Consider the following 24,674-nt stretch of genomic DNA (forward strand, 5'->3'; position numbering starts at 1 on the left):
TAGGACAAAACGGGCGCGCCAAAATAGAGCAACCGCCAGAAAGGACAACGTTTGCGACGGTTCATGGACGAGCCGGCGGCGAAGGGCGGGACGTGGAACCACACGGTGGGCACCGTCGTCCGCGCCAACATCACGGGCACGTCGGCGCACCACAACAGCATCGCTCGGAAGGCGTCCCAAATGCTCTGCAACCCGATCTTCAAACAGCACGTGTGGGGTCAAGTGCATCACGCACGGCGCGAGAAGCTCAACGACTTGCACGCCAAGCGCCAAGAGCGAAAGCGGTCGATGCTCCAGTCGCCTGCCGCTTCGATTCCCGAGGACGACGACCCGCCGCCACCGCGCCCGACCATCCAGCCGCGGACGCCGACCACCAAGAGCCCGCCGCGGTCGCCAAAGAACCACGACCCGACGCCCGGTCGCGCGACCATGCACTTGCGGCCGACTATGAACCCGCTGGCTCAAATGGCCTTCAAGTCGATGCGGTCTACGCGGGAGCGGTCGCCGTCGCGCATGGCGCCAAGCGAACGCACCGAGAATGAACATGCGATCGCGGCCAAGTCGTCGGGCCCGCCGTCGATCGAGGCGCGGTTTCGACGGTTTGCCAAGCGCACGCTTCGACGCAAGTACGCAAGCTCTGTGATTGCGGGGGCAGTCTTGCTCGACACGCTCATTATGGCACTGGACTCGACGGGCAGTACGGCCTTGGGCGTCTTGGATTTTGTATTGACACTGTTCTTTGCGTTCGAGCTCGCACTGCGCATCAGCGTCCACGGCGCCTTCCACGGCCACCGTAGCTAGATGCATTTTCTTCCTTTATGATGGCTCATAGGACTGTGTAGACCCGCTCATTCGCAACAAGACGGCGGTCGTGCAGTTTCTGGTCGTGACCTCGAGCTTTCTCTCGTTCTGCGTCTTGGGCTTTGGGACCCTCTCACAATGGCGCGTGCTCCGGGGCTTGAAAGCCTATCGGTGTTTCACAGCGGTACGAGGCATCAAGCGCATCCTCTCGGCCATTACCAAGGCGATTCCGCTCCTCACTAACGTCGGTGTCCTCGCCTTCTTCTTCCTCCTCATGTTTAGTATTCTGGGGCTCGAGGTATGGTTTTTATCTGCGATTACGACCTACGGCTACAATGCTCTTAGGCGTTCTCAACTGTCTACGACGGCATGTGCGCCGTGCAGGGCACGCCCAATACGCCATTGCTGACCAACGACACGCGCCTCATGTACCCTGGTAGCATTTTTGTCGTTTCGAAAAGGGTGTCTAAAACGAGGACTAGTGGTCTATTGCAGCAGCAACACTGGGTGTCCGCCAACCTTTGTCTGCGCGAGCGTCGACAGCTCGGACAACAGCTCCTTTCACTCGTTCCAGAACGGGTTTGCGTCCTTCCTCCTTGTCTTCCAAGTCATGGTCCTCGACGGCTGGATCGACTCGATCATGGACCCGGCGCTGCAAACGACGTCGGACATTGCGCTGCTCTTCTTCATTTTGATTGTGTTTCTCCTTGTCTTCCTCGTCCTCAACCTCTTTGTCGCGGTCATAACAACCGCCTTCATGGGCCACGACGGCGAGTGCAGCACTACCGAGCCGGCACATGCAAGTGGGCAGCTCGACATGCGCAAAATGGGCAAGGAAGACGAAGAGCAACACCTGTACATGGTGCTCGGAACGACGATGGCGGTCGAGCAAGCTAGCAATAGCACACCCCACGACGTGCCGCCGTTGCCTGCACTGCTGTCGGCACAAAGCGAGTCGGACGACGAGTCGAGTCGGCGCAGGAGCACCGCGACGACCGACGGCGAGCTCACGCGCCGCATGTTTTCTTCGCTGTCGCTGCCGACCGAGACCGTCACCAGCTTTGTGAGCTCGCGAGACCTCTTTGCATCGACTCACGTCTCGGCGGAAGAGAAGTTTCGGCTTCATTTGGCCTCGGCGCCCGGCGTCTCGGGGCGCTTTCGCAGGTAAAAGGCCGTAGATTGCGGCGCATTTATCGGTTTTTGTAGATTTATCTTGTCGGAGACGTTTGCGGACCTTGTCATGTTGTGCATCATCGTCAACACTCTGGCGCTCATGACCGAGTACCCCAACATGGGCGAACCGTGGCAGAGCTTCTTCGACGACGTCGAATTTTTCTTTTCCGGCGTATTTACGATTGAGGTTTTGCTCAAATTTTACGCCTTCCAGAGGTACAAACTCGTATTTTGTTATATCCATATTGGCGACAATGTCATTATCTGGTGTCTAGCGTTGGCTTGTTTCTAAGTGCTTACGAGCGCTGGTTTGACGCGATCGTCGTCGGCACCAGCGTGTGCGTCTCGGTACTGCACGCCCGTATTCAGCGTCGGGCCTAAAAGTTGCGTGCGTCTAGTGTCTCAAGTACACCAACGACGGCGACTTGAACACGCTGTCATGGATGGACAATGTGTCCATTTTGCGCACGCTGCGGATTGGTCGGCTCATGTGGCGCTGGAAAGGCACGCGGAAGCTCATCGAGTCGGTGCTCAAGTCGAGCCGCGCCGTCTTCAACCTCTTTGTGTTTCTCTTGCTCATTCTGATTGGTACGACGTGTTTCTGTCGGCATTTCCGTCATGATTGTGCGAATGTAGTGCACAGCGTGCTGGCGATGCAGCTCTTTGGCCTCGAGAAGGACATGCCGCGACGCAATTTCCAGGGGTTTGTGCAGTCGTTCGTGACGCTCTTCCAAGTGCTCTCGGGCGACGCGTGGGCCGAAGTCATGGAGTCGATCCTCGAGCGCGACTCTCTCTTTTTTGCGCCCTTTTTCATGGTGTTTGTGTTTTTCGGGCAATTTGTCGTGCTCAACCTCTTTATTGCGGTGATTCTCGAAAACTTTGAAATTTCTGAAGAGGAAGCGTACCAACTCCAGCTCGAGCGCGTTTTGGCGATCCCGAAAGAGCTCCAAATGCTCGAGAAAATCGAAGAGGTCGGCGTCCGCGCCTTCTACGCCAACAACGACATCCGGCAGCTCGAGAACGTCCAGGACATCAAAGCCCGGCGGTTCCTTGGCGTGAGCGAGCGCCACGTGCACGCGGCAGTGTCCGTGGCCCCGGCGGACGCGTTCTTGGAGGACATTGTGGCCCGAATTGACAAAATTCTGGCTTCGGCCGCGTTCAAGTGGTTTATCATCCTCACGATCGTGCTGAGTTGCGTCGGCTTGGCCATCGACGACCCGGTCATCACCAGCCAGCTCTCGGCCGCTGAGCTCGCCGCGCAAAACGCCAAGAACTACGCGCTGACGTCCGTCAACACGTTTGCACTCGTTGTCTTTGTCATTGAATTTGCACTCAAAGTGACGTCACAAGGCTTTGGCTTTCGTTACCTTCTCTCGCGCTTGCTGCCGTGGTACGAGCGCGCGTATTATCGCAGCCGATATGAGAGCAACTCGCGCAAGACGCCACATCGGACAATGAAGAAACATTACATTGAAGACCCTTGGAACCGACTGGACATTTGCCTTCTCATCGTCGCAGTCCTCGACGAAGCCATTAGCTACGGCACGCAGCGCACGAAGGGCAACAACCTCGTCAAGGTCCTTCGCGTCGGGCGCGTCTTGCGACCACTTCGACTCTTCAACCAAGACGGCGACATGAAGCTCATCATGACGTCGTTCGCTGCCGCACTTCCCGCGGTCCTCGACGTCCTCGTGCTCTGTCTCGGTGTCTTTATTATCTTTGGCATCACGGGCCGGACGCTCTTTTCCCAAAAGGTACTTTGCGTTTGCCGTTTGAGATTGCCGTTTGAGATTGCATTTGAGATTGCATTTGAGATTGCATTGTTGGAAACGGACAACATTATACTCGTGACTGACGTAGATGTACTCGTGCAACGACACCTCGGTGGCCAACCGCGCCCAGTGCACCGGGTTCTACGAAGCGCTGCCGCTGCCGGCGTCCGACACGCCCGTGCTCATGCCCCGCGTATGGGTGCCGTATCGCGCTCGCTTTGACACGCTGGCGAGCTCGATGATTGCGCTCATGGAGCTCTCGTCCGTCAAGGTACCCATTTTCATTGCGTTTCAAAGACAACATTGTCTGTTAGTGGGTGGACACGGCCGAATTCGCCATGGACATTGTGGGCCTCAACGAGCAGCCAATTCTCAACTACAGCATGATCTACATTGGCTACTTTATCTCGTTTGTGTTTGTCGGCGGCTTCTTCCTCATTCGGCTCTTCGTCGGCGTCCTCGTGCGTCCTCGACCAAATCGGCTTCGACTCAATAAGATCGTAGGTCGAGCAATTCCAGCGCAACAACGGAACGCAGATTCTCACACCGAGCCAAAAATGGTACGCATTATTGTCATTTTCCTTGTAGACCGAACGTGTTTGTCTAGTTGGGTCGAGCTCGAGCGCCACATGCTGTTGCTCAAACCACGCTACAGCGTCCCCGAGCCCACCAATGCGATACGAAGTCGGTTCTACCGCGTGGCCAAATGTGCGCTTTCCTACAAGATGGAGCATATTGTCTATAACGGATGCCTAGCCCATCGTTTCGAGCATTTCATGTCGTCGATCATCGTCATCAACATGCTCTTCATGCTGCTCAACCCAACGAAAGCAGCGCAGCAATGGAAGTTCGCATTCGAGGTAGTCTGACATGTCGAACTAAGGACTCGACCCATTTGTGGATAGACGATCGACAAGCTCTTTGTCGTCTCGTACTCGTGCGAGTTTGCGACCAAGCTCGTGGCGTTCGGCCAACACATCTTTCGCGATACTTGGCACGTGTTTGACTTGGTGCTCCTCATCGGGTCCTACGTTTCGTACTTGCCCGGGATTTCGATTCACCAAATTTCTCAAGTCGATTCTCTTCAAAAAGACTCTATTGGCTGATGTAGCCTCGTCTAGGTTGGTCGCATCTTTCGTGTCATGCGCGTCATGAAGTTTGTCAAAGTGAGCAAGGGCGTGCGGACCATCTTCCGGACCTTCCGCGCGAGTCTTTCGTCCATCGGCAACGTCGTCTTGCTCCTCGTTCTGCTCTTGTACATCTTTGCCATCCTCGGGCGCCAGGTATTCTTCGTCGAGTCGGTGGATAGATGGATCGTTTCTTTATTTTTGTAGCTGTTTGGCACGATCAAATATGGCCCCAACCTCAACGAAACACAGAACTTCCAGACATTTGGGAACGCGCTGTTGACGCTCTTTGATCTCATTGCCGGTGGCGAGTGGCACCTCCTCATGACCGACTGCATGGTACCGAAATTTCGGAATTTCAATGTTTCAATGTTTCAACAAACGGAAATTTCAATTTCGAGGCGTAGGTGGAAGGCGCCGATTGCGCAACGATCGGGACCGACACGGACTGCGGCGATTACTACGCGGCGTGGGTGTACTACCTCGTGTTTGTCATTGCGATCGTCTACATCTTTCTCAACCTCTTCATCGCGGTCATCCTCGAGAACTTTCGGAGCTGCTACGTCAAGGACATCAGTCCCGTGACGCTCGAAGACTTCGAGGGGTACCAAGAGGTCTTTGAAAAGTACGACCCGCTCCACAAGGGCATCATTCCGATCTACATGCTCCCGCGCTTCTTGCACGTACGTCCTATCCACCTATCCACCTATCCACCTATCCACCTATCCACCTATCCAACTATCCAACGATGTCTGTAGGACTTGCCGCCCAACTTGCGCGTGAGCACAGCCGGCAACCGCATGGCGTACTTGCACCTTCGGTTTGAGATTGAGCAAGTGCAGCTCGCGCCGTCGACGCCGCAAAGTACCCCGTTCTTCAACGCGCTCCTCCGGACCGTGTGCATTCACCACATGGGAATTCGCGCGCTCTCGTACGAGCAGCAGCGCGACCGCGTCAAGCAGATCTTTGTCATCAAGGAGAAGGTCGCGGCCATGATCGTCCGCGCCATGCTCCGCGGCGTCATCGAGCGCACGCGCATTCGTGCCAAGCGCGAGACGATGTACGCGCTCACGTGCACCAAGACCGTGGCCCATCGACGCAGCGTCGTCTACACCCGGCTCCACGCCCACGACGAGGAAGGAGAAGAGGTAGACAAGGCATCGATCGCGATTCGCGAAGGCTCCGAGGACGACGATGACGTACAAGTTGATGCGGTGGCGACGGCGGACGCACCGTTGGTGACGTGTGGCGCATCGAGCCTCCTGGATGCCGTTCCGCTGCAAGTCCCGACTGCGCTATCAACACCGACCCTCAAGATCGAGGAGGCACCCTTCGATATACCACAGCGTCGTCTGCGAGTATCGGTCGATGGTGACATCGTCTCAAGTCAGCCAGTAGCCGACGGGACGATCACAGTGGAGAGCTCGCCGGCGAGAGACGCCCACATGCTCTCGGCTACGGCGTCGGCAGTCGACGCCCCCGTTGCTGGCACCGCGACGACGACGGGAGCAACGATCCAACCGAGCAACTCGACCGAACACAACCTTGCAGCGGAAGCGACGGTGGCGCCTGTGGAGGCTTCATCTGTGATGGACGTCGAGGCAACCGGTGCAGCACTAACGATGAGCAAGTCGGTCGAGCTCGACGGTGCGGAAGGGACAGGCAAGCCATTGAACGGGAAGAAGAAGGCGCGGCACGTACATCGGCATCCGGGAAAGAAGCCCAAAGCAAATGAGGAAGCAGTCGACGCCAGTGCGTCGAGCGCTAGCGAGGACAACCCGCCGCTTGTCGAGAAGAACGGGGCGCCGCCGGTGGCTGAGAGTGGTCTGCGTCCGCTGCGCCTTCCCAAGCTCCATGTGGACAAAGTCACGCCGATCTAGTCGATCCACCGTCCATATTTATCAGGACAAGATGTAGCCGTGTAAACACTGTCTCAAGGCACTGTTCTTCTCCTACTCTTTCAAGCCACTGTTTTGAAAACACTGTTTCTTGGCCACTGTTTGGGTCCAAATATCCTGTTTAGTTCCAAATGCAGTGTGGGCAAATGTAAGGTTGGGTGGAATTAGCCAATTCAACTCTCGGGAGGGATGCGTCGGTGCATGGCGACCCTCGCGCGGCCGATGCGGTACCATCTGACCGGCATGGGCGCCAACGTCCAGTGCAGCATGGCCCGCGACGCGTCGATCACGATGGCGACCGACGTGCCACGGCGCATGGGCGGCTCGGACGCGGCGCCGCAGCCCATCGAGCTCTTCCTCACGTCGCTCTGCGGCTGCGAGCTCGCGACAGCCACGTTTGTCGCTCGCCACATGACTCCGCGCGTGCACGTCGAGAAGATTGAGTTTGACGTGTACGCCGAGCGCGACAGCCTCGGCGCGCTGCAGCTACCATTGACGACCGACCCAGCGACCATGCCTGTCGCCCGCCTCGCGCGCGTCTGGGGCACAGCGACCGTGTACACGACCGCGTCGCAGGCGCAAGTGACCGAGCTCTGCGACCACGTCAAGCGCCGCTGCCCCGTGGCCAACATGGCCGTGCTCTCCGGTTGCGCACTCGAGATTGACTGGGGGCAGAAGACGCCCTCGAGTGGGTCCAGTGCTCATTAAATCAACTAGTGTCCTGCGCTTTATTCGCCCAGTACGTTTGCAGTACATCGGGATGGCCTCGGAAGCGACGGGACGCTACGCTTGTCTCGGTCGTCGTCGGCGCCATCGATGCGCTGTCGACAGTCGGCATGGCCAAGGCTTGCTGGACGTCGAGGAGGCGCCGCGTAAACTCGTCGCCAGGAGCTTGGTCCGACAGCGGCACCCGCACGTGGGTACCAGGAAGGCCGGGCAGCTGCCGTTGATGGAGCACGCGGTCGCACGTCGCGCAGAGCTCGATCTTGCACTCGATGCACTTGACGATCGCGGGGGACGGCGTCATCGCCACGACTTCGCAAACAGCGCAGACGTGCGATGCGTCATCCAGTGATACCGTTGGTGCTGCCAACTGCAGTGGCTCACGCAACGGCAGTACGACCGTAGTCGCAACGTCACTATGTAAGCACTTGGTCGACGCATGCAGCGGCGATTTGGCGCGTTCGATGGGCGGCAGAACGGTCGTCGTCTGCGTGCTCTGCGTCGTCGTCGACGAGCTCGCCGAGCTCGCGCGATCGTCAATGTCGGTAGCATCCCGCACGGTGCTTGGTGTCGATGCCAAGAGGTCTCTGGACGCTGTCGCGATCGAGGCATCAAGGCTCGCATCGGACCGGTCCAAGTCCGTGTAGTACTGGTCGACCCAGCTGGGCATGTCGGAGATCATGAGCACGAGCGTCGCTTTGAGTCCCAATAGAAAGTGCTCGAGCACTAGGATGATCGCGACCTTCTTGAGCAGCGTCGAGGGAGCCCAGTACGCCGCAATGTACACGTCGAGGTCGGTCCCGAGGAAGAGGAGGCCGCAGTTGACCGTCACGGCCGCACTAGTTTAAACTCACTTTACTAGCGCGACGACAAGCATACGTACAAGCTCATAAACTCGAGGATCGACATGAACGTCGTGACTTCAACGTCGCAGTCGTAGAACGGCCGGCGCTTCGCCTCGAGGCTGCACCGAACGTCCAAGTGCACTTCGAGGACGTTGTTGATCGCGGCGAGGAACGGGCCCGCGGGAAAGACGGTCACAAACATCGTGATGTAGCCAAACTGCATCATCAAATCAATCTAAAAACACCCAAGTTTGGTGTCTGCAAAGGATCGTTGGCGACCTGCTTGTTGAGGAGGAGGTCGCTCGGGTACATGAGCGCTTGCATGGCGATACCGCTTGGCACAGTTTTTTCGTCTTCGCTTTCGTTGGCGTCGATGGCATCCGGGGTCGGAATAGCACCTACGTCAACGTGACGTGGTCCGCCTGCAGACCCTAACCCGACCGTTGTCTTCAGGATTGGTATACGTGAAAAAGTCGGTGGCTTGGACGTAGCCGTGGCGGCGCCAGAGGTAGCGTACATGGAGGAGTGGCAGCACATAGTTGACACCGAGGTTCTTGAGCTGCAAACACATTTTTCTAGTCGATTTTGTAGGACAATATTGTCGTGTACCTGTCGGACGACGAGGATCGTGAGTAGCTGCATGCGGAGGGCGGAAAAGTCCTGATCGACAAACGCCAAGGCAAAGAGCGAGATGAAGGCGTTGAGAAATTTGAACCAAAACAACTTCATCGCAAGCATCGCTTCGTAGCCGCTAGCACCATTCAATACAATATTGTCTTGCAGCGAAGAGACAAAATATACCACACTGTGCGGTGGTTCTCCCAGCGCGTTAGCATATACGCAACATGCGTGTACGCCCAGTCGAGAACTAGCATCAGAATCGCATACAGCGACGAGATGCCGAGGGCATATGGCTTCCATGCGTCGACGTTGTTGGCCAAGCGCGAGAGCACAAACGCTAGGATCGCGATAGCGCCCATCACTAGCAGCGCCGGGGTTCCGAGTGCGACGCGGAGGTGCTGCAGCGTCGACGGGAACCGCACGTCCATCTACGACGCTGTCGTTGGAGCCAAAAGAAGAGCGTACGCTCGACCTCGTTCGTGCGCATATCGACGACAAAGTCCCCGTGGTACTCGGCCGACACGCCCGACGTGTCGCTCGTCTGCGGCAAGCCCCAGTTGCAGAGCAGCTCGGACCGCTTGCGCTTCCAGCGCTCGACCATGAGCGTCGTCCAGAGCGAGACGATGATCGCCAAATACAACACTCCGCTTTCGTACCCGACCAGCGACAGCAACTAGGTGACAGAACTATCAATCTATCAATCTTCACAAAATACAAAGAAAAATACCTGGATGAGCAAGCACAGTGGCGCGATCGCGAGCAGCCACGCCGTGTAAAACATCATCCAGCCGGTATACAAGGCGGGCTTTTCACCGAAATACGTCAGAATCGCCCACAGCGCCTAGACGCAGCCGCGTTTCCCTTTGTTCAAAGCGACAGTAGTACGCTGTAGTTGTGCCCACGACCTTCTGTGACAAACTCGGTGAGCGTCACCGAGAGACGGGGTCGGCTTGGTGCGAGCCAGCGCTCGTGGATGACGCGGCAGCCGCGGCTGTCGTGCAGTGGGAAGATGTCGCGGATCGTATGCGTCCGGACGTGCCGCGCCACGTTGACGTTGTTGCGGATGATGTTCAAGACCACCTGGTCGAGTCTCAGGTGTGCCTCTTCTCACGCGTCGTACCTGTTGCCGATGGAGCGAAATGAACGGTTCGAACCCATGCTTGGCTTTCATTTCAAATGGCTCGCGCAGGAGGCTGCCACGTTTGCGTAGCTTGAGATGCATCTCTTCGGCGCGCTCAGCGATGACGAGCTCCATGGCGCCGACCGTGATTACGTCGTGCACTGTCTACAAGGATGCCATCCTAAGCTTTCCCTTAACGAAGAGCAACGCGACCTTGCCATCTCGGTGCGTGCCAGCGGGCGTGACGACGGCCGACGGCGCCCGCGAGCTCTCCTCCGCCAACACATCGACCAGCGTCTTCCGGAACGACGCATGAGTGCGATCAAAGATAAGGACATACTCAAAGCGAAAGATGGACCGAATCGGTAATCCCAGCAGCTGGCGGACGCTTTCGGTCGCCACGTGCTGCGGCGTCGCGCCCTCGACGTTGGCGATGCGCACTTGCGCCGCGCGCTCGTCCGACGACAAGTTGTCCAAAAACACTTGGACGACTGATACGTGGTTGTGCACGACGGCCACAAACAGCGGTGTCTCGAGCCTGTCGTTGGTCCACCCCCGTAGGGACGCCAGCCGCATCGACGCGCCGTCGTTGGCCGGTGCGACGCGCTTTCCGTGGGCGGTCTTGACCGTGGTGGTCAAGGCGTGGCCGACGCTCGCAAGGTGGCTCAAAAGACATTGCACCATCTCTGCAAAGCCCATCGCACACGCCACGTGGAGCGCCGAGTGCAGGCGGCCATCGTCCATTCTAACCGTAAACAGCGGGTTCAAGCACGAGGCCGGTACGTCTTGGAACCGAAGGCTCAGGAGGAGCTGGACGTCGTCGAGCAAGTTGAGTCCTGCGCACCAAAACAGTAAATGCTGCCCGTACCTACAAGCACGCCGAGATAAGAGGGAAGGAGACGAGAGAGGCTACCGCAGGACGTCGCTGGCGGTGAACATGGCCAGCGTCCGCTTGGCCGCGTGCGAGGGCTGGCTGCGAACGTTGCAAATCGCAGCGTACTCGTGGGGGCGCGGGGCCATGTAGATGAAGTCGGCGACGAGCACTTGCACGACGCGCACGTGGTCAAGCCGAAGCCGCCACGTCCGGTACTCGAACGCGTGGCTTGCGTCGTCGCTGTCGTCGGCGCCGAGCGTGTCACTGCCTTGGCGCAGACGGTGCATCTCGCCACCGAGCTTGAGCGCGAGGCGCCCGGCGAGGTCGACGGGGAAGAGGCCTTCCTGGGACTGCACGAGCGGGATCGCAAACTGCTGTGGCGCGAGCTTGACGGTGAGCGCGCTGCTCGGCCGAAGGAGAAGCGACGTCATCTCGTGGTTGCCGTTGAAGCAGCTCCAGTGCAATGGCGTCCAGTGGTTGCTCGTCTTGGTTGTGTTGGCGTGGCACCCGGAGAGGAGGAGCTCCCGCGTGATCTCGAGGCCTTCGAGGATGTGCTTGACCTCGGTGCCGCAGCCAAAGCACGCGACGCACTGAATCGGCGCGTTGCCATAGTGGTCCACGTACACGCGCCCGTCGATGAGGTCGGCCGCCTGGACCGTCGCCGCCGACGGCAGCTGCACCAGCGCCGCGGGCGCGAGGCCCTCTTCCTTGCGCTTCATGCGCACGTCGACGTCCTTCATCTTGCCGACGTTCTCGAGCAGCAGTCGAACGGCGTCGATGGACCGCCCGGGAAAAAATACGAGGCAGCGCCGACCCAACAGGAGCTGGACGACCGTGAGCTGGCCGCCGATGCACGCTGCGTGGAGCGGACTGCGCCCGGCCGCGTCCACCTGCTTGAGCTGCGCGTCCGAGTTGTCCGCCAAGAGCAGCTCGACGACGCGCTCCTCGTTGCCGTTCTCGCAGGCCTCATGGAGGTCCATGGATCGCGACGGTTGCCGGAAAATGGTTTGTCCCGAATATACATCTGGGACAAACCTCGTTGAAGTTGTGAAACACAATTTTCACGTGCGAAATATATATCACATACAATACGCATGTGAGGGCTCGACATTGCACATCCTTTTTCACATTTTACACCATATATCACGTGTGAAACTACCCGCCGACGGCCGCCGGACGCCGCCGCTGAACCCGAACCAGGACTTCCCATGACACTGATAAGACCTCATGTACGACGCAAGCACTGTCCTGTGGTCTCGGAAGCGCTCTTCAAGCGCGGTTTTGACCGATGTGGGAAATGCGGAAATGAGGCGCTTGTGGGAAATACCTCGGCCACTGCATCTGGTTGACTTCCAGCACTTCCCAGCACAATGGCCACGACGAGAGCGGCAGCGGCGAGTGGCGCAGCGCCCGCCAAGGCAACGCACCGGAAGCGCGCGAGCCCACCGCCGGCGACCGCGCCAGCCAAGGCAACAGGCAAGCGCAAGCGTGCAGCGCCGGCGACGCCTGCCGCCGCGCCTGCCAAGACGACGCGCAAGCGTGCGAGCCCGCCACCAGCGCCCGCACCGGCCAAGCCGACGGGCAAGAAGCGCCGCACGGCGTCGGCGCCTCCCGCGGAAGAGCGGCGTCTTGCCACTTTCAACTTTGACTCGGACAGCGAGGACGAGGACGATGCCGATCGCCCGCCGCGCCGCGACGTCAAGGTGGTGTCGGACCCGACGGCCAAGAAGATCGAGGCCATCACGGTGAGCATCATGAAGGCCACGGGCAACAAGCCGTACAGCGGGATCTCGATGATGGACACGTGGTCGTCGATGCCCATGATGACGCTGTTTGCGCGAGAAATGACGGCGACGCGCAAGCTCTTGGCGGCGGCCAAGTACCCCGAGGCCATGGGCTCGCTGCTCGCGCTCTACATGAACATGGACCGGTACGACAACTGGTTTTGCGACACGGAGGACGTCGACGAGGTCTCATCGACGTTCACTGCGTTCTACAAGCTCGCCCAAGACATTCTGGCCCACGACGACGCGACCTTGTGCCTCACGGGCCGCCCGATTCTGCTCGACGAGTTTCGCCGCTTTGGCGAAAAGGCCACGTCGCTCGGCTGTGACTACGAGTTTCCGTGGTTCGACTAAGCTAAACGCTAATTCAGTGTGCCACTGTCCCACGCAGCACTTCTCAAGGAAGGACACGCCATCGCAACGCAGTAGCAGGATGAGAGGGTCGTAGCGCTCTGCGGATGCTAGTCAGCGACGACAGACACACCAGGCAGAGGTGTGCTGGGAAGCCAAGGTACATGCAGCCGTCCCGTGTCCTCGCCATAGCCTCAGATGGTCTCTCCCTGGTCTCCCAACGTTCGTGAACAACACGCAAACTGCCTTATCGTCTCGAGGCTACTACGCAGTGTCGTCGTACGAGTAGTCGATCATGTCGCCTTGGTAGGGCACGAGGTAGCCGCAGTCTTCGCTCAGTCCGGCTTGGCCGCGCTCGTCGCTCTGCGCAAAGTCAGGAAAGCAAGCGCAGAGCCCCGTGGCCTGGTTGCATACGCCTCTATACACGGTGTTGACGTCAACGAAAGCCACTGGGAGCGATATCGCACCCGCCCGAACAAAGAATACTCTCAGTTGTGCCTTGGATCGAGCCGATAACGCCGTCCGTAGCGACCACAAAGGACGGAACAGCAACGGCGTCCGCAACGACCGCAACCATCGGTGGCACGTCCCCGGATGTCGTCAAGAACGTCACGCGGACAAGGTTGGTACCTGTCGGCGTGCAGACCGTCGTGGCGCCGGCGCTAAACGCAACGGTGACGGCGCCGATCGCCGGTACGAGTCCGAGCGCCGCGCTAACTTGGGCCGCGGACGCTGTCGTCGCAATCGCGCCGGACGTTTGGCCACGAAAGCTCAGTTGGAACGTCGAGGGTGCTGTCGCGGTGCAGATAAGCACTTGCATCTCGTTCGTCTGCCCCGTCGTGCGCGGGTTGTCGCCGACCGCACACGTGCCTGTATGCACTTGATACATTGATACATAGGAGCTACGTACGCAACGCGCAGTCGTGGCCCGCAAAACCCGTGTCGCAATAGCAGCCTTGGATCTGGTTGAAATCCCAAGTCTAGACATGGACTATCAACTTTGTATCAGTCTATCAAGTGTCAATACCATCGGGTTGTTGGGCGTGGCGCCGTATGTAAACGGCGTCGGGCTGCCATTCCAAGTCGTCGACTGCAGCGAGAGACGGCCTTGCGTGAGACACTGCCCATGGCCTGAGCACGGCTCGGCAGTCGTTGTCGGACACGCCACTAGCAGCACATGAGACGGTGCGATGAGCATCAAGCAGCGCACGGCGCTGGCACGCGGCGCCTTCGTAGCCTGCGGCGCACTCGCAGAACCCGGTCGCTTGGTTGCAAATGCCCGCGTTCGAGCACGTGGCGTAGTGGTGGGCGTCGTTGCTGCTGCTCGGCGTATCAAACCATGCTGGACCTTGCGGACACGTGCGGATCGAGCAGTCGCCCGAGGTCCACCCGTCATAGCAGAGACACGCGTACTGCGGCTCGCCCGAGCAATAGCCATGCCCGCTGCACGGCGTGACCGTTCCCTACGCTATCGTTTGAACCCACAGTATCAACTTGATCGGCCGATACAGGGCAGTTGGTGACTGTGCCTGTCGCGGCGCCGCAGTCGCCACGCGAGCCGAGGTTGCCGTAGCCGTCGCTCGTGTCAAAGTCGGCATAGCACGTGCAGACCCCCTAACCTCATGCATTAAGACGACGTCACTGGACACAGTGCGAGTACGGTGCCGAGGTCGCACGTCCCACGGTTCGAACACGGGGCATTCTCCTTTGATCCTGCTTGCAATCGCGCGGTCAACAGCTGCACCGTGCCGCCGACGGCCGTGTATTCGAGGTTGGCTGGGTTGCCCACGAGCAGTGGCTGCCTACAGCCCCCATAATGTCCCGCACAAGCCATGTACAAAGGACACTAGGGTACATCGACGATATAACTACGTACAGTCCAAAGTCGTGAAGGAATTCGATCGCAATCACGTTGCCCGCAGGCGGGCAGGCGAGAAGCGTTGTGCTTGCATACGTCACCGCGACGTGCGCGATGCTAGCGAGAGCCTAGCCCAAGGACATCCAACAGACGCCCGCTCACAGCACGTGTACGTTAAGCTTGGCCGCAAAGACAGCCACCGGGTCGTTCCACTGGATCGGGACAGTCGTGAGCCCGCGAAACGACAGTGTAAAGGTGCCGGCCTGGACAGGACGCTGCAATGAGCTTGACGGGGCAAGCCCGAGCGTCGTACCGTCGCAGCGCACGTGAGCGACTGCATCTCGTTGAACTGCTGGCCAAAGATGAGATCGCCGGCAAACCCCGTGAGCGGATCGTCGCCCGTCGGGCAGAGCGCTACACCATACATCGGCCATGGGATGCGGATGGCCCGATCGAAGGCGGTATGTACTCTGCGAGCAGTCGGGGCCCGTGTGGCGGTCAAGACACATGCAGCCATAGATCATGTCGCTGTCCCAGACGTGCGTGTACACGACGGGCGGTGGCAGCCCCGCATCCTTCTGCGTCGCGAGGTACTTCATGGACCGGCACTCGCCGTTCTTGCCGCAGCCACCGGGACAGCCCACTAGGTCAGAAAGACAATCCTATCGTCCGCAGTCGCAACACGGTCGTACTGCGATCGCAGGCCGCGCCCGTGAAGCCAGGATCGCAGCGGCAGACGCCCGTGGCGTGGTCGCACGTGCCACGGTTCGAGCAGACGCTGCGGACGTGCGCTTGGTCGACGCCCGTGCCCGTGCTGGCCCACGCCTTGCCCGTCGGGCAGGCACCTAACGCGCTCATGTCGAGGCCACGTTGCACTGTACGAGAGCGTACGCTTGGAACAGTCAGCGCCGAGGAAGCCGGCAAAGCACGCGCAGACGCAGCCGTTGCCGGCGATGTTGCACTTGCCTTTGCCCGAACACGAGTTGGGGCAGCACGTCGCTGCCAGCGTCAGCGCGGCCGTCGCCGCCACGAGAGCCGCCTCTAGGACGCGCATACCGATGGAAATAGCTGCCGTTGGAAACGGCTCCCAACGAATTCATGGCGTCCGTCGACGGCGCCAGCTCCTCCGCCAGCTCTACCGCTCACTAGCTCTGCCGCTCGCCACGAGCAGCCTCGCGCTGGGTTCGATACCGGTCCTGTGCGTCTACAGTGTGCTAGTAGTACTTGCTGGGCAAAAGTCCTTTCTGAGCTCCTTCCTGTCGACCGCTCGATCGACCTGTCGCGTCGCCTGCAGGACCATAGCGTTGTCATTGCCAGCGACATGGGCCTGCGCCGTGGTGCTATCCAAGGCCTCGCCCGCCCTCGCCAGCTTGGAGCTCGGAGCTCGGAGCTCGCAGCTCGCAAGCGATCTTGCCGGTGCCAGCTGCTTTTTCGGATCGCATGTTCTGGCTTCCTCCCGTTGTTCGGCGCAGCGTCCCAGAACTCAGACCTGCTTCATTCCACAGAAACTCGAACGATGCAGCTCCTCACGCTCCTCGCCGTCGCTGCCATGGCGACCGCCGACCACATCACGGGCGGGTATAGCCCAACCAAGTCCCGCGTTTCGCTCGACGCCAAGACCGACTTCTTCACGGCGGTCGGCAACGACGCGAACTACGCGCCGGCGACCAACGGCGTGCGCATCTGCGCGACCAAGTTTGTGAGCGTCTCGCAGCAGGTCGTCGCGGGGATCAACTACAAGTTCCGCGTCAAGGGCTGCGCGGTCGATCGCGCGGCCAACGCCGTGAAGGACTGCGTCTGCCCCAAGGACGCGCCACGCCAAACGTACGACATCAGCATCTACGTGCAGGGCTGGACCGACACGTACACGGTCAACAGCATCACGAATGTCACGGACGCCAAGGCCGACTTGTAGTCGTCATCAATGGCCGCCTGTCCATAGCCCTCGTTCGTTGTAAGCGCAAGAACAGAGGCGTGCTTGGATGCATGCGTCGCCTGGTGCTGACGTCCATGCCCGACATGCGGAAGCTACGTGCATGCGTCCGCTCGTTCTGCTTCGCACAAGTGTGGGTATATGGCTGTTTACGGGTTAGAAACGTCTAGCGACGAAGAAGAGATGATGCAGAAGATACGATGCGAGCACATGCTTAGAGCACTTCATAAGCCGGGCCGCCACCGCCTTCGGGCACCGTCCAGTTGATGTACTCCTTGGGCATCTTGATCGAGCAGCACTTGCAGTGGATGCAGTTTTGCGCGTTGATGACGAGCTGCGGCTTGCCATTCGCGCCCTCCTCCGAGCCGTCCGTGTACTCGTAGACCTTGGCCGGGCAAAAGCGCTGCTCCGGGCCGGCGTACGTGGGGAACGACTCGTTGGCCGGCACGTCCTTGAGCTCGGGCTTGATGCGCAAATGCGCGGGCTGGTCGGCGTGGTTGGTGCCGCTGCGCTGGAGGTTCGAGAGCAAGTCGAACGTCAAGACGCCGTCGGGCTTGGGGTACTCGATCGGCGTGCACTCGCTCGCCGGCTTGGTCTTGGCCGAGTCGACGGTCGTCGTCGGGATCGTCCACGGCTCCTTGCCGTTCAGAATGAACGCCGAGAGGCCCGAGTAGATGAGACCCGGGAGCGTGCCCCAGTGGAAGGCTTGGTGGCAGTTGCGCACCTTTTTGAGCTCGTCGGCGATCCACGACGACTCGACAGCGCTCTCGTAGCTCGCGAGGTCGGCGGCGCTTTCGGCCGCGTCAATCTCGCCGGTCGTCGCCACCGGCTCGGCGCCGTCCTTGGTGAGCGCCTCGTACGCGGCCTCGGCCGCCAGCATGCCCGACTTCATGGCCGTGTGCGTGCCCTTGATCTTGATGCTGTTGAGGAAGCCGGCCGAACACCCGATGAGCGCACCACCCGGGAACGAGAGCTTGGGAATCGCATGGTACCCGCCCTAGGCACATAGGAAAAGATAAGATATGTGAGGACAAGGACAAGGATATATGTACCTCGTTGAGGACACGGGCGCCGTAGGCGACGCACTCGCCGCCCTCGAGGTGCGACCGGACGGCCGGGTGCGTCTTGAAGCGCTGGAACTCCTCGTACGGGTTGAGGTACGGGTTCTCATAGTCGAGGCCGACGACCATGCCGATCTGGACGAGGTCTTCTTCCATGTGGTAGAGGAACGAGCCACCAAACGTCTTGTCCATGAGCGACGACTGCAGCGGCCACCCGAGCGTGTGCTGGACAAGGCCCGGCGTGTGCTTCTCCTTTGGGATGCGCCACACCTCCTTGATACCAAGGCCGTACGTCTGCGGCTGCGCGTCCTTGCGCAACTCAAACTTCTTCATGACTTCCTCGCTGCACGAGCCGCGGCAGCCCTCGCCAAAGAGCGTCACGCGGCCACGGAGCTCCATGCCGCGGGCAAACGTCTCCTTGGGCGTGCCGTCCTTCTCCAGGCCGACGTCGCGCGTTGCGATACCGCGCACCGAGCCGTCGTCACGGTACAAAACCTCGGACGCCGAAAAGCCCGGGTAGATCTCGACACCGAGCTCTTCGGCCTGCGTGCCGAGCCAGCGCGTGAGCTTGCCCAAGCTAATGACGTAGTTGCCCTCATTGTGCTACACAGCATCGATGGCCATGAGCGAACAGGGTTTGGAAGGGGATGGGCGCCGTACCACTTGCGGCGGCAACAAAAAGTTGGGCAGCTGGATCGACTTTTCCTTCGAGATGATGAGAAAGCTATCGGTCGTGACCGGCGTATCGAGCGGCGCGCCCTTCTCCTTCCAGTCCGGGATCAATTCGTTAAGCGCATGGGGCTCAAACACGTTGCCTAGAGGCAAAGATTTTGAGTTTCGCCGCCGTTGCGCTGCATGGCGTACCCGACACGATGTGCGAGCCGACCTCGGCGCCCTTCTCGACAACGCACACCGAGAGGTCGGTGCCCTTCTCGAGGCTAAGCTGCTTGAGGCGGATGGCCGCCGAGAGACTCGCCGGGCCCGCGCCGACAAGCACCACGTCGTAGTCCATGCCTTCGCGCTCCGCATGCAGGATCTCGTCGTAGCTGCCCGATGCAAAGCCACGCGACCAGCGCGCCGTCGCCCGCTGGACGACCTTGGAGCGAAGCGACCGAGCGAGCATCGTATCTTCGTGAGCTCGACGGGCGAAATGCGAAAATGGGGGCAAATCTCTGGTTGGGCCAGGTCCATTTATAATAATCGAGCGAAAAGCGACGTCACTATTTTTATTCGTCTTTTAATTCTGCAACATAGACTTGCTATACAAGATTGCTGTTCTAAAATAAACAAGAGTGCATGTTTTTAATATCAATCGAGCGCTTGACGCTGACGGCAACAGACTATTCACTTGGTCTTTGTATGTGTATTTTAATACATTGCGCACCATATGCATATTATTATTGTATACTCGACACATCTACGTCATCGGTTTCAAGCATCCCAGGTGCGGGAACTTGAAGCGCGCGCTCCAGTTCACTCGTGTTCTTGTGGCCGCGTTCGGCGCCCGCTTGATTTCTCGCTGCATGGCCACGACGCAGTCGCATGGGTACACGTTCTGCCCACTGCGCGCTATTGGGAGACAAAGATCGGTGCTGCGCATCCACCGCACGTTTGGGTCCACCCCAGCTGGCAGCCATTCCCTTCTTGCGGCGAGTTTGGCGCAAAGTGAAGGAGTGGCAACTTCAAGTGCGAACCTCAAGTGCGCGCACTGCAAATGCGTCCAATCTTCAAGGGATAAAGAGCAGGAACCGAACCGACGCCAGAGGAGAGACGCGGAAGAGAGCATTAGCCGCATGAACAACGTCGACGTCTGCTGCATGATGGACGTGGGCGACAAGCACATGAGCTCCATGTGTCGGGTCAAGGAGCTGCCCGAAGCCGCGTCGCCCGAGGCCAAGCTGCCCGCCCTTGACCGCACGTCCCATGGGTCGTCGAGCGAAACGGACGACCGCCGGTCCGAAGCCGACCGCAACACGTTCGCGATGAACCTCCCGGGCGCGTCCATGTCTGGCATTGCGGTCCAGTACCTCTACGCCCGCTACGTGCGTGCGGTTGACGCGGCCAACGCGGCCAAGTTCCGCCTCTTCCAGCGCCCCAAGGACGCGACGCGTCGGCCATTGGACCTCGTCAGCTTTACGCTGCTGTTTCCACGCCTTCAAGCGCTGCCACACGCCACCGTCACGAGCTGCTATCGGCTCTTCCGGCCCTACGACGCGGTCACATGCATCCAAGTGCTCCAGTTCCTCGACCTTGACCCGCATCGTTTTGTCTTTGACTGGTTCACAGCCAGCATGTCGTTTCCGGGCGGGAAGCTCAAGAAGAAGAACGTCATGTACCGCAAGGAGCTGCATCTCTTGCTCGAGACCGCGCATGTGCTCTCGGGCGTCCGCGACGTCGGCGCCGAGTCTTTTCCCGAGATGCTCACGCGCGACCAGTTTGCTGCGGCGCTGCCGCCGAGCCTCGTCAAGCGCTTGCTGGCGCCGTTCGCCGTGTTCTCACAACCCGACGGCAACGACAGGCCAAGTGACGCGCCGTCGTCATCCTTGCAGTTTGCGGTCGCGATCGAGTGGTGGCAGTCGTGGCGGGCGTACGCCGACCCGAGCGACAGCGACAACAACAACAATGAGCACGAGAGCGACGGGCCTTGCCCGCCCTCGATCTACAACCAAGCGCTGGCCGACGCCATGCAGACGTCCGACACGCTTCTCGACGGCGTTGATTACGTCACCGTGTCGCCAAAGACGTGGCACGCGCTCCAGTCGCGGTTCGGTGGCGGCCCCGCGCTGCCGTGCTACAACGGCGTGTACCGCCTCGTGACGCTCGCGATCGCTCTCTCCGAGCGCGACGGGCGGCCGAGTCCGCAGTCGCGGTCGCTCCAGGTGCCCCCAAGTGCGCGCCTTGTCGACCTCAAGGACGTCGCCGTCGCGCTGCATGACGTCAATATGGAAGCCCGTTTGTGGTGTCGTGACGCCGACGGCCACTGGGTTCTCGTCGCCTCCGATCTCACCGCTGCCGACGTGACATCGTCCGAACTCCTTCTTGAGACCCGACCTTCGAACGCGACCGAGTGGCCGCGCATTCTGCTTCGCACGCCGCGCGACTTTCGCCCGCTGCGCATCGGTGACGCTGTCGACGCGTTCGACTGCGAACAGGTGTGGCGGCCGGGCGTCGTGCACCGCGTGAGCACCGACGGCACGCGTGTGCTTGTCTCGTTCGTAGGCTTCCACGCCATGTACAACGAGTGGATCCACCACGACTCGGGCAAGCTCCAGCCGCGCCACAGCCGCGCCGACAGCGACCGCGGTCTCTGGCCGTCGCCGATCCCGCGTCTCAACCCCGGCTACGCTGGGGCCGTCGGGCTGCTCAACTTGGGCAACACGTGTTTCCTCAACTGTGCGCTGCAGTGTCTAGCGGCCACACCCATCTTGCGGTCGTACTTGCTCTCGACGCAGTACGCAGGTCACATCAACAAGACCAACCCGCTCGGCACCAAAGGCAAAGTCGTGTCGGCGGTTGCCAACGTCGTCGCGTCGCTTTGGGCGCCGACGGGCACGATCGCAACGACGACCGTGTCACCGTCGGCCCTTCGCAAGCTCGTGGCCAAAGCGCGGCCGCAGTTTGACAGCTATGACCAGCAAGATGCGCACGAGTACATGGCGGCCCTCCTCGATGCGATACATGAAGACGTCAAGCGTAGCGCGGGCTTTCTCGAGCCGACGGCCGACGACGACGCTGCGTGGCGTGCCCACGTGGCCGGGAACCACTCGATCGTCACCGATGTCTTCCACGGTCTCCTCCAGAGCCAGACAGTCTGCGACGCGTGCGACCACCGGTCGATCTCGCACGACCCGTTCCTGTGCTTTAGCCTCTCGATCCCCGTCGTCCTTCGGTGCGCGCTCCGTATCCTCGTGTTTCGACAAGACGCATCGCCCAAGGTCTGCGACGTGGCGCTGCCGTCGAACGAAGGCGCGCTGCGGACGGTCTTGGACGACTTGGGGTGTCAACTGCAGACGTCGCCCTCCGTCTTGCGCCTCGTGCACGTGCAGAACCACCGGTTCGTGCGGGTGCTGAGCCCGGACACGCTCGTGTGCGACATCGAAGGCGCGACAATCTACTGCTTTGAGCGCCTCACGCGGCTTCCGACACGGCTTGGCATGCCCGTCGCTGTGGTATCGGACCCGCGCCTGCGTCCCGAGACGGGTGTCCTCGCGGGCAGCGACGCCGACACGTTGACCGTCGCGTTCGCCAGTGGCATCAAGCAGACGTTTGCGGCCGACGTCTGGTACAGGACGGTCAAGCCGATGACCAAAGAAGGGATCGTGGACCTCCAGGTCGTCCACCGGGTCGACGGCCAGCTCGGTGGTATTCCGTTCGTGCTCTCACTGGGGTCGGACCGCACCACGGCCGAGCTGCACGCGGCGATCAACAAGGAACTGCGTCGCCTGGTGGCAACGACGGCCGCCTACACCATAGCGGCGATGGCCATGAGCAACCCGGGCAAGACCGTTGATGTACCGTGCGACACGACGCCGTTCTTGCGGTACGTCACGCCGCCCGAGGTCGTCGTCCTTGAATGGACGGCATCGCCCATGTTTGTGGACGACTTTGCGTCGGCGCTGCGCCCAGTGACGCGCGACGTGCCCGAGCTGACGCTGCGTCGGTGCCTCGAGTCGTTCATGGCCACCGAGCGCATGGGCGTCGACTGGGCGTGTGAGCAGTGCCAGAGCACGTCCGGCGGGACTCGCTACACGGACCTGTCGCGGTCGCCCGACATTCTCATGCTGCACCTCAAGCGCTTTCACTACTCGAGCGTCCAGCACCATAAAGTCAACGAGCTCGTGACGTTTCCGCTGGAAGGACTCGACTTGACGCCGTATTTGCACAAAGTCCCATCCGACGTCAACAGCGGTCTCTATGACCTGTTTGCGGTCGCCAACCACACGGGCGGGCTCAGCGAAGGCCACTACACGACATACTGCCGCTTTGACCTCCCGCGTCACGACGTGTCGCTCGAGAGCGCGCTGCCAACGTCGCACGTCTGGCTCTGCTTTGACGACGAAGTGGTGTGTGAGATCCCGGCGTCCAAAGTCGTCTCCAACGCTGCGTACGTGCTCTTCTACAAGCGCCGACTACCGTCAAGCACGAGTCAACTCTACGCACTCTGACATAGTGATTGTACTTTTATTCTTGATCAACATTGACTGTACACTAGCATGCACGGGCGGTCTCGGGATCCGGAGGCCGCTACGAGAGTAGGGTAGTCGCACATCAACTAAAGTACGTTGCAACACGAGTCAAACTAGCTGCCACGCGGTGCATGTCTGCTGACACGGGGGAGGACACTCGGAGTCCCAGTCGCTTGCGCCTCCACAAGACATTTTATGCTCCATTTTTGGCGCGATCACAGAATGTGCGTTCTCGATTGGCTAAAAATGGGATCCGCACGTCCAGTGATTGGCCCATCCATGATCTTTTTGACATGCAAAGACGTGGCACGCTCTCGACGCTCGACATGATCTGTGCATTGTCTGCTGCTTTGGCCCGAGACACGACGTAGACGCAAGAAGACATTTCATCGGTATATCGCGTACTAGTATACAACAGACATGTACATTAGCACTTGGCGTTGGAGCCGGCCGGGATGTTGGAGCACGTGGTCGACTGCTTCCCGCCCGTGACGGCGACGCCGGTGAACTTCCAGTTGCTGCACGCGCCCTTGGCACACAGAATGTACGTGTGGGTGGCCGCCGACGTGACCGAACCCGTGATGGTGTCGAGCGTCACGTTGGTGATCGGGACGCCATTCGTGGGCTTGCCCGTCGGGCCGCCGTTGAGGTAGTCTTGCTCGATGACGATGCCGTACTTGCCCACGTTGGTGAGCTGGATGTTGGAGTACGTGATGCCCGAGACAGACCCCGTCGCGCCCGAGACCGTCTTGATGCGCACACCGTTGTCGCTGTTGACGACCTTGCTGTTGGAGATGGTCACGTCCTTGACGACGTTGTCGGAGCGACCGCCGACCGACCCGATCGAGAGACCGTGGCCGCCGCTGCAGTAACCGTTGGTAAAGGTGATGCCCGTACCCGAGTTGATGGCGAGGCAGTCGTCCTGGTTGTAGACGATCGCGCCCGAGATCAAGACGCCGTGCGAGCTGCCGACGTCAAAGGCGTCCGTGTTGTGGCCGCCCTTGGAGTCGCCGAGCTTGTTGTCGATCGTAATGTCGAGGTACTTGGAGTTGGTGACCGTGTTGATCGAGAAGGCTTGGACGGGCGTGTTGAGGAGCTTGAAGCCCTTGATGGTCGAGTCGACGAGCTTGGACGACTTGAAGAACTTGGGCTTGGTCACGCCGCCGTTGCCGCCCTTGCCATCCCAGTACGACGCGCCTTGGCCGTCGAGCGTAGCGCCCGTGCCGTCGAGAGTGATCTTGGAGCCCGAGACCGCAATGAGCGGACCTTCCCAGTTCTTGACGCCAAACGTGGTCGTGCCCTTGAACGTGACGGTGGTGCCGGCTTGGAGGGTCGTGAGGTCCAAGGTGACGCCGCCGGGGACGCTGAGGCCGCTGACCGTGATGGCCTTGCAGCTCTTCATGACCGATGCGGCCGACGACGCGCTGTAGGTGCCCGTGAGGGTGCAGCCGGCAGCATCCGAGCTGGTCATGGCCGCAGCGACAAGCAGCGCGAGGGTGGTAAAGATCTTCATATGCTTTGGGGTGCTCGAGATGAGGCGAATGCGT

General features: G+C 60.1%; 9 protein-coding genes across 9 annotated transcripts; 5 read left to right on the plus strand and 4 right to left on the minus strand.

Annotated features, from left to right (window-relative positions):
* The first annotated feature begins 36 nt into the window (after positions 1 to 36).
* SDRG_00097 (hypothetical protein) lies at positions 37 to 6,802 on the plus strand. The gene is made up of 19 exons (XM_008605560.1): positions 37 to 793; positions 843 to 1,099; positions 1,147 to 1,237; positions 1,284 to 1,965; positions 2,008 to 2,190; positions 2,250 to 2,310; positions 2,373 to 2,562; positions 2,611 to 3,311; positions 3,435 to 3,728; positions 3,835 to 4,017; positions 4,061 to 4,207; positions 4,251 to 4,306; positions 4,354 to 4,454; positions 4,503 to 4,606; positions 4,652 to 4,819; positions 4,868 to 5,029; positions 5,081 to 5,212; positions 5,281 to 5,556; positions 5,632 to 6,802. The coding sequence occupies exons 1-19, from the start codon at positions 64 to 66 to the stop codon at positions 6,751 to 6,753; spliced, it is 5,640 nt and encodes a 1,879-aa protein (XP_008603782.1). The 5' UTR covers positions 37 to 63; the 3' UTR covers positions 6,754 to 6,802.
* A 127-nt stretch (positions 6,803 to 6,929) lies between these two features.
* SDRG_00098 (hypothetical protein) lies at positions 6,930 to 7,548 on the plus strand. Its single transcript, XM_008605561.1, has one exon. The coding sequence runs from the start codon at positions 6,961 to 6,963 to the stop codon at positions 7,477 to 7,479; it is 519 nt and encodes a 172-aa protein (XP_008603783.1). The 5' UTR covers positions 6,930 to 6,960; the 3' UTR covers positions 7,480 to 7,548.
* Positions 7,481 to 11,934, minus strand: SDRG_00099 (hypothetical protein; the record flags this gene model as incomplete). Its single annotated transcript, XM_008605562.1, has 12 exons — positions 7,481 to 8,333; positions 8,378 to 8,574; positions 8,619 to 8,737; positions 8,781 to 8,898; positions 8,949 to 9,090; positions 9,141 to 9,388; positions 9,433 to 9,633; positions 9,688 to 9,801; positions 9,846 to 10,040; positions 10,081 to 10,245; positions 10,294 to 10,948; positions 10,994 to 11,934. The coding sequence occupies 12 exons, from the start codon at positions 11,932 to 11,934 to the stop codon at positions 7,481 to 7,483; spliced, it is 3,948 nt and encodes a 1,315-aa protein (XP_008603784.1).
* Positions 11,935 to 12,227: 293 nt separating this feature from the next.
* Positions 12,228 to 13,140, plus strand: SDRG_00100 (hypothetical protein). Its single transcript, XM_008605563.1, has one exon. It carries the CDS (start codon positions 12,325 to 12,327, stop codon positions 13,090 to 13,092), a length of 768 nt encoding a protein of 255 aa, XP_008603785.1. The 5' UTR covers positions 12,228 to 12,324; the 3' UTR covers positions 13,093 to 13,140.
* Positions 13,141 to 13,296: 156 nt separating this feature from the next.
* SDRG_00101 (hypothetical protein) lies at positions 13,297 to 16,001 on the minus strand (the record flags this gene model as incomplete). The annotated part of the gene is made up of 13 exons (XM_008605564.1): positions 13,297 to 13,507; positions 13,557 to 13,959; positions 14,000 to 14,080; positions 14,117 to 14,256; positions 14,300 to 14,552; positions 14,599 to 14,703; positions 14,750 to 14,891; positions 14,966 to 15,075; positions 15,121 to 15,210; positions 15,261 to 15,361; positions 15,417 to 15,590; positions 15,640 to 15,792; positions 15,839 to 16,001. The coding sequence occupies 12 exons, from the start codon at positions 15,999 to 16,001 to the stop codon at positions 13,861 to 13,863; spliced, it is 1,611 nt and encodes a 536-aa protein (XP_008603786.1). The 3' UTR covers positions 13,297 to 13,507; positions 13,557 to 13,860.
* Positions 16,002 to 16,293: 292 nt separating this feature from the next.
* Positions 16,294 to 17,091, plus strand: SDRG_00102 (hypothetical protein). The gene has a single exon (XM_008605565.1). The coding sequence runs from the start codon at positions 16,464 to 16,466 to the stop codon at positions 16,860 to 16,862; it is 399 nt and encodes a 132-aa protein (XP_008603787.1). The 5' UTR covers positions 16,294 to 16,463; the 3' UTR covers positions 16,863 to 17,091.
* Positions 16,924 to 19,104, minus strand: SDRG_00103 (electron-transferring-flavoprotein dehydrogenase). The gene is made up of 4 exons (XM_008605566.1): positions 18,806 to 19,104; positions 18,602 to 18,756; positions 17,933 to 18,544; positions 16,924 to 17,877 (listed from the first exon to the last, which is right to left on the minus strand). The coding sequence occupies exons 1-4, from the start codon at positions 19,062 to 19,064 to the stop codon at positions 17,095 to 17,097; spliced, it is 1,809 nt and encodes a 602-aa protein (XP_008603788.1). The 5' UTR covers positions 19,065 to 19,104; the 3' UTR covers positions 16,924 to 17,094.
* A 519-nt stretch (positions 19,105 to 19,623) lies between these two features.
* On the plus strand, positions 19,624 to 23,159 carry SDRG_00104 (hypothetical protein). Its single transcript, XM_008605567.1, has one exon. It carries the CDS (start codon positions 19,735 to 19,737, stop codon positions 23,104 to 23,106), a length of 3,372 nt encoding a protein of 1,123 aa, XP_008603789.1. The 5' UTR covers positions 19,624 to 19,734; the 3' UTR covers positions 23,107 to 23,159.
* Positions 23,160 to 23,495: 336 nt separating this feature from the next.
* SDRG_00105 (polygalacturonase) lies at positions 23,496 to 24,674 on the minus strand. The gene has a single exon (XM_008605568.1). It carries the CDS (start codon positions 24,638 to 24,640, stop codon positions 23,555 to 23,557), a length of 1,086 nt encoding a protein of 361 aa, XP_008603790.1. The 5' UTR covers positions 24,641 to 24,674; the 3' UTR covers positions 23,496 to 23,554.

The sequence above is a fragment of the Saprolegnia diclina genome (genome assembly GCF_000281045.1).
Source record: "Saprolegnia diclina VS20 unplaced genomic scaffold supercont1.1, whole genome shotgun sequence".
Taxonomy (NCBI): Eukaryota; Oomycota; class Saprolegniomycetes; order Saprolegniales; family Saprolegniaceae; genus Saprolegnia; species Saprolegnia diclina.

Coding starts and splice junctions, on each gene's coding strand:
- SDRG_00105 (XM_008605568.1), bottom strand. CDS start 24,640: ATGAAGATCTTTACCACCCTCGCGCTGCTTGTCGCTGCGGCCATGACC.
- SDRG_00102 (XM_008605565.1), top strand. CDS start 16,464: ATGCAGCTCCTCACGCTCCTCGCCGTCGCTGCCATGGCGACCGCCGAC.
- SDRG_00097 (XM_008605560.1), top strand. CDS start 64: ATGGACGAGCCGGCGGCGAAGGGCGGGACGTGGAACCACACGGTGGGC. Junction 1,966..2,007: donor GTCTCGGGGCGCTTTCGCAG/GTAAAAGGCCGT, acceptor CGGTTTTTGTAG/ATTTATCTTGTCGGAGACGT. Junction 4,307..4,353: donor CTCACACCGAGCCAAAAATG/GTACGCATTATT, acceptor GTGTTTGTCTAG/TTGGGTCGAGCTCGAGCGCC.
- SDRG_00098 (XM_008605561.1), top strand. CDS start 6,961: ATGCGTCGGTGCATGGCGACCCTCGCGCGGCCGATGCGGTACCATCTG.
- SDRG_00100 (XM_008605563.1), top strand. CDS start 12,325: ATGGCCACGACGAGAGCGGCAGCGGCGAGTGGCGCAGCGCCCGCCAAG.
- SDRG_00103 (XM_008605566.1), bottom strand. CDS start 19,064: ATGCTCGCTCGGTCGCTTCGCTCCAAGGTCGTCCAGCGGGCGACGGCG. Junction 18,545..18,601: donor TTTTGTTGCCGCCGCAAGTG/GTACGGCGCCCA, acceptor GATGCTGTGTAG/CACAATGAGGGCAACTACGT. Junction 17,878..17,932: donor GCGCCCGTGTCCTCAACGAG/GTACATATATCC, acceptor CTATGTGCCTAG/GGCGGGTACCATGCGATTCC.
- SDRG_00104 (XM_008605567.1), top strand. CDS start 19,735: ATGAACAACGTCGACGTCTGCTGCATGATGGACGTGGGCGACAAGCAC.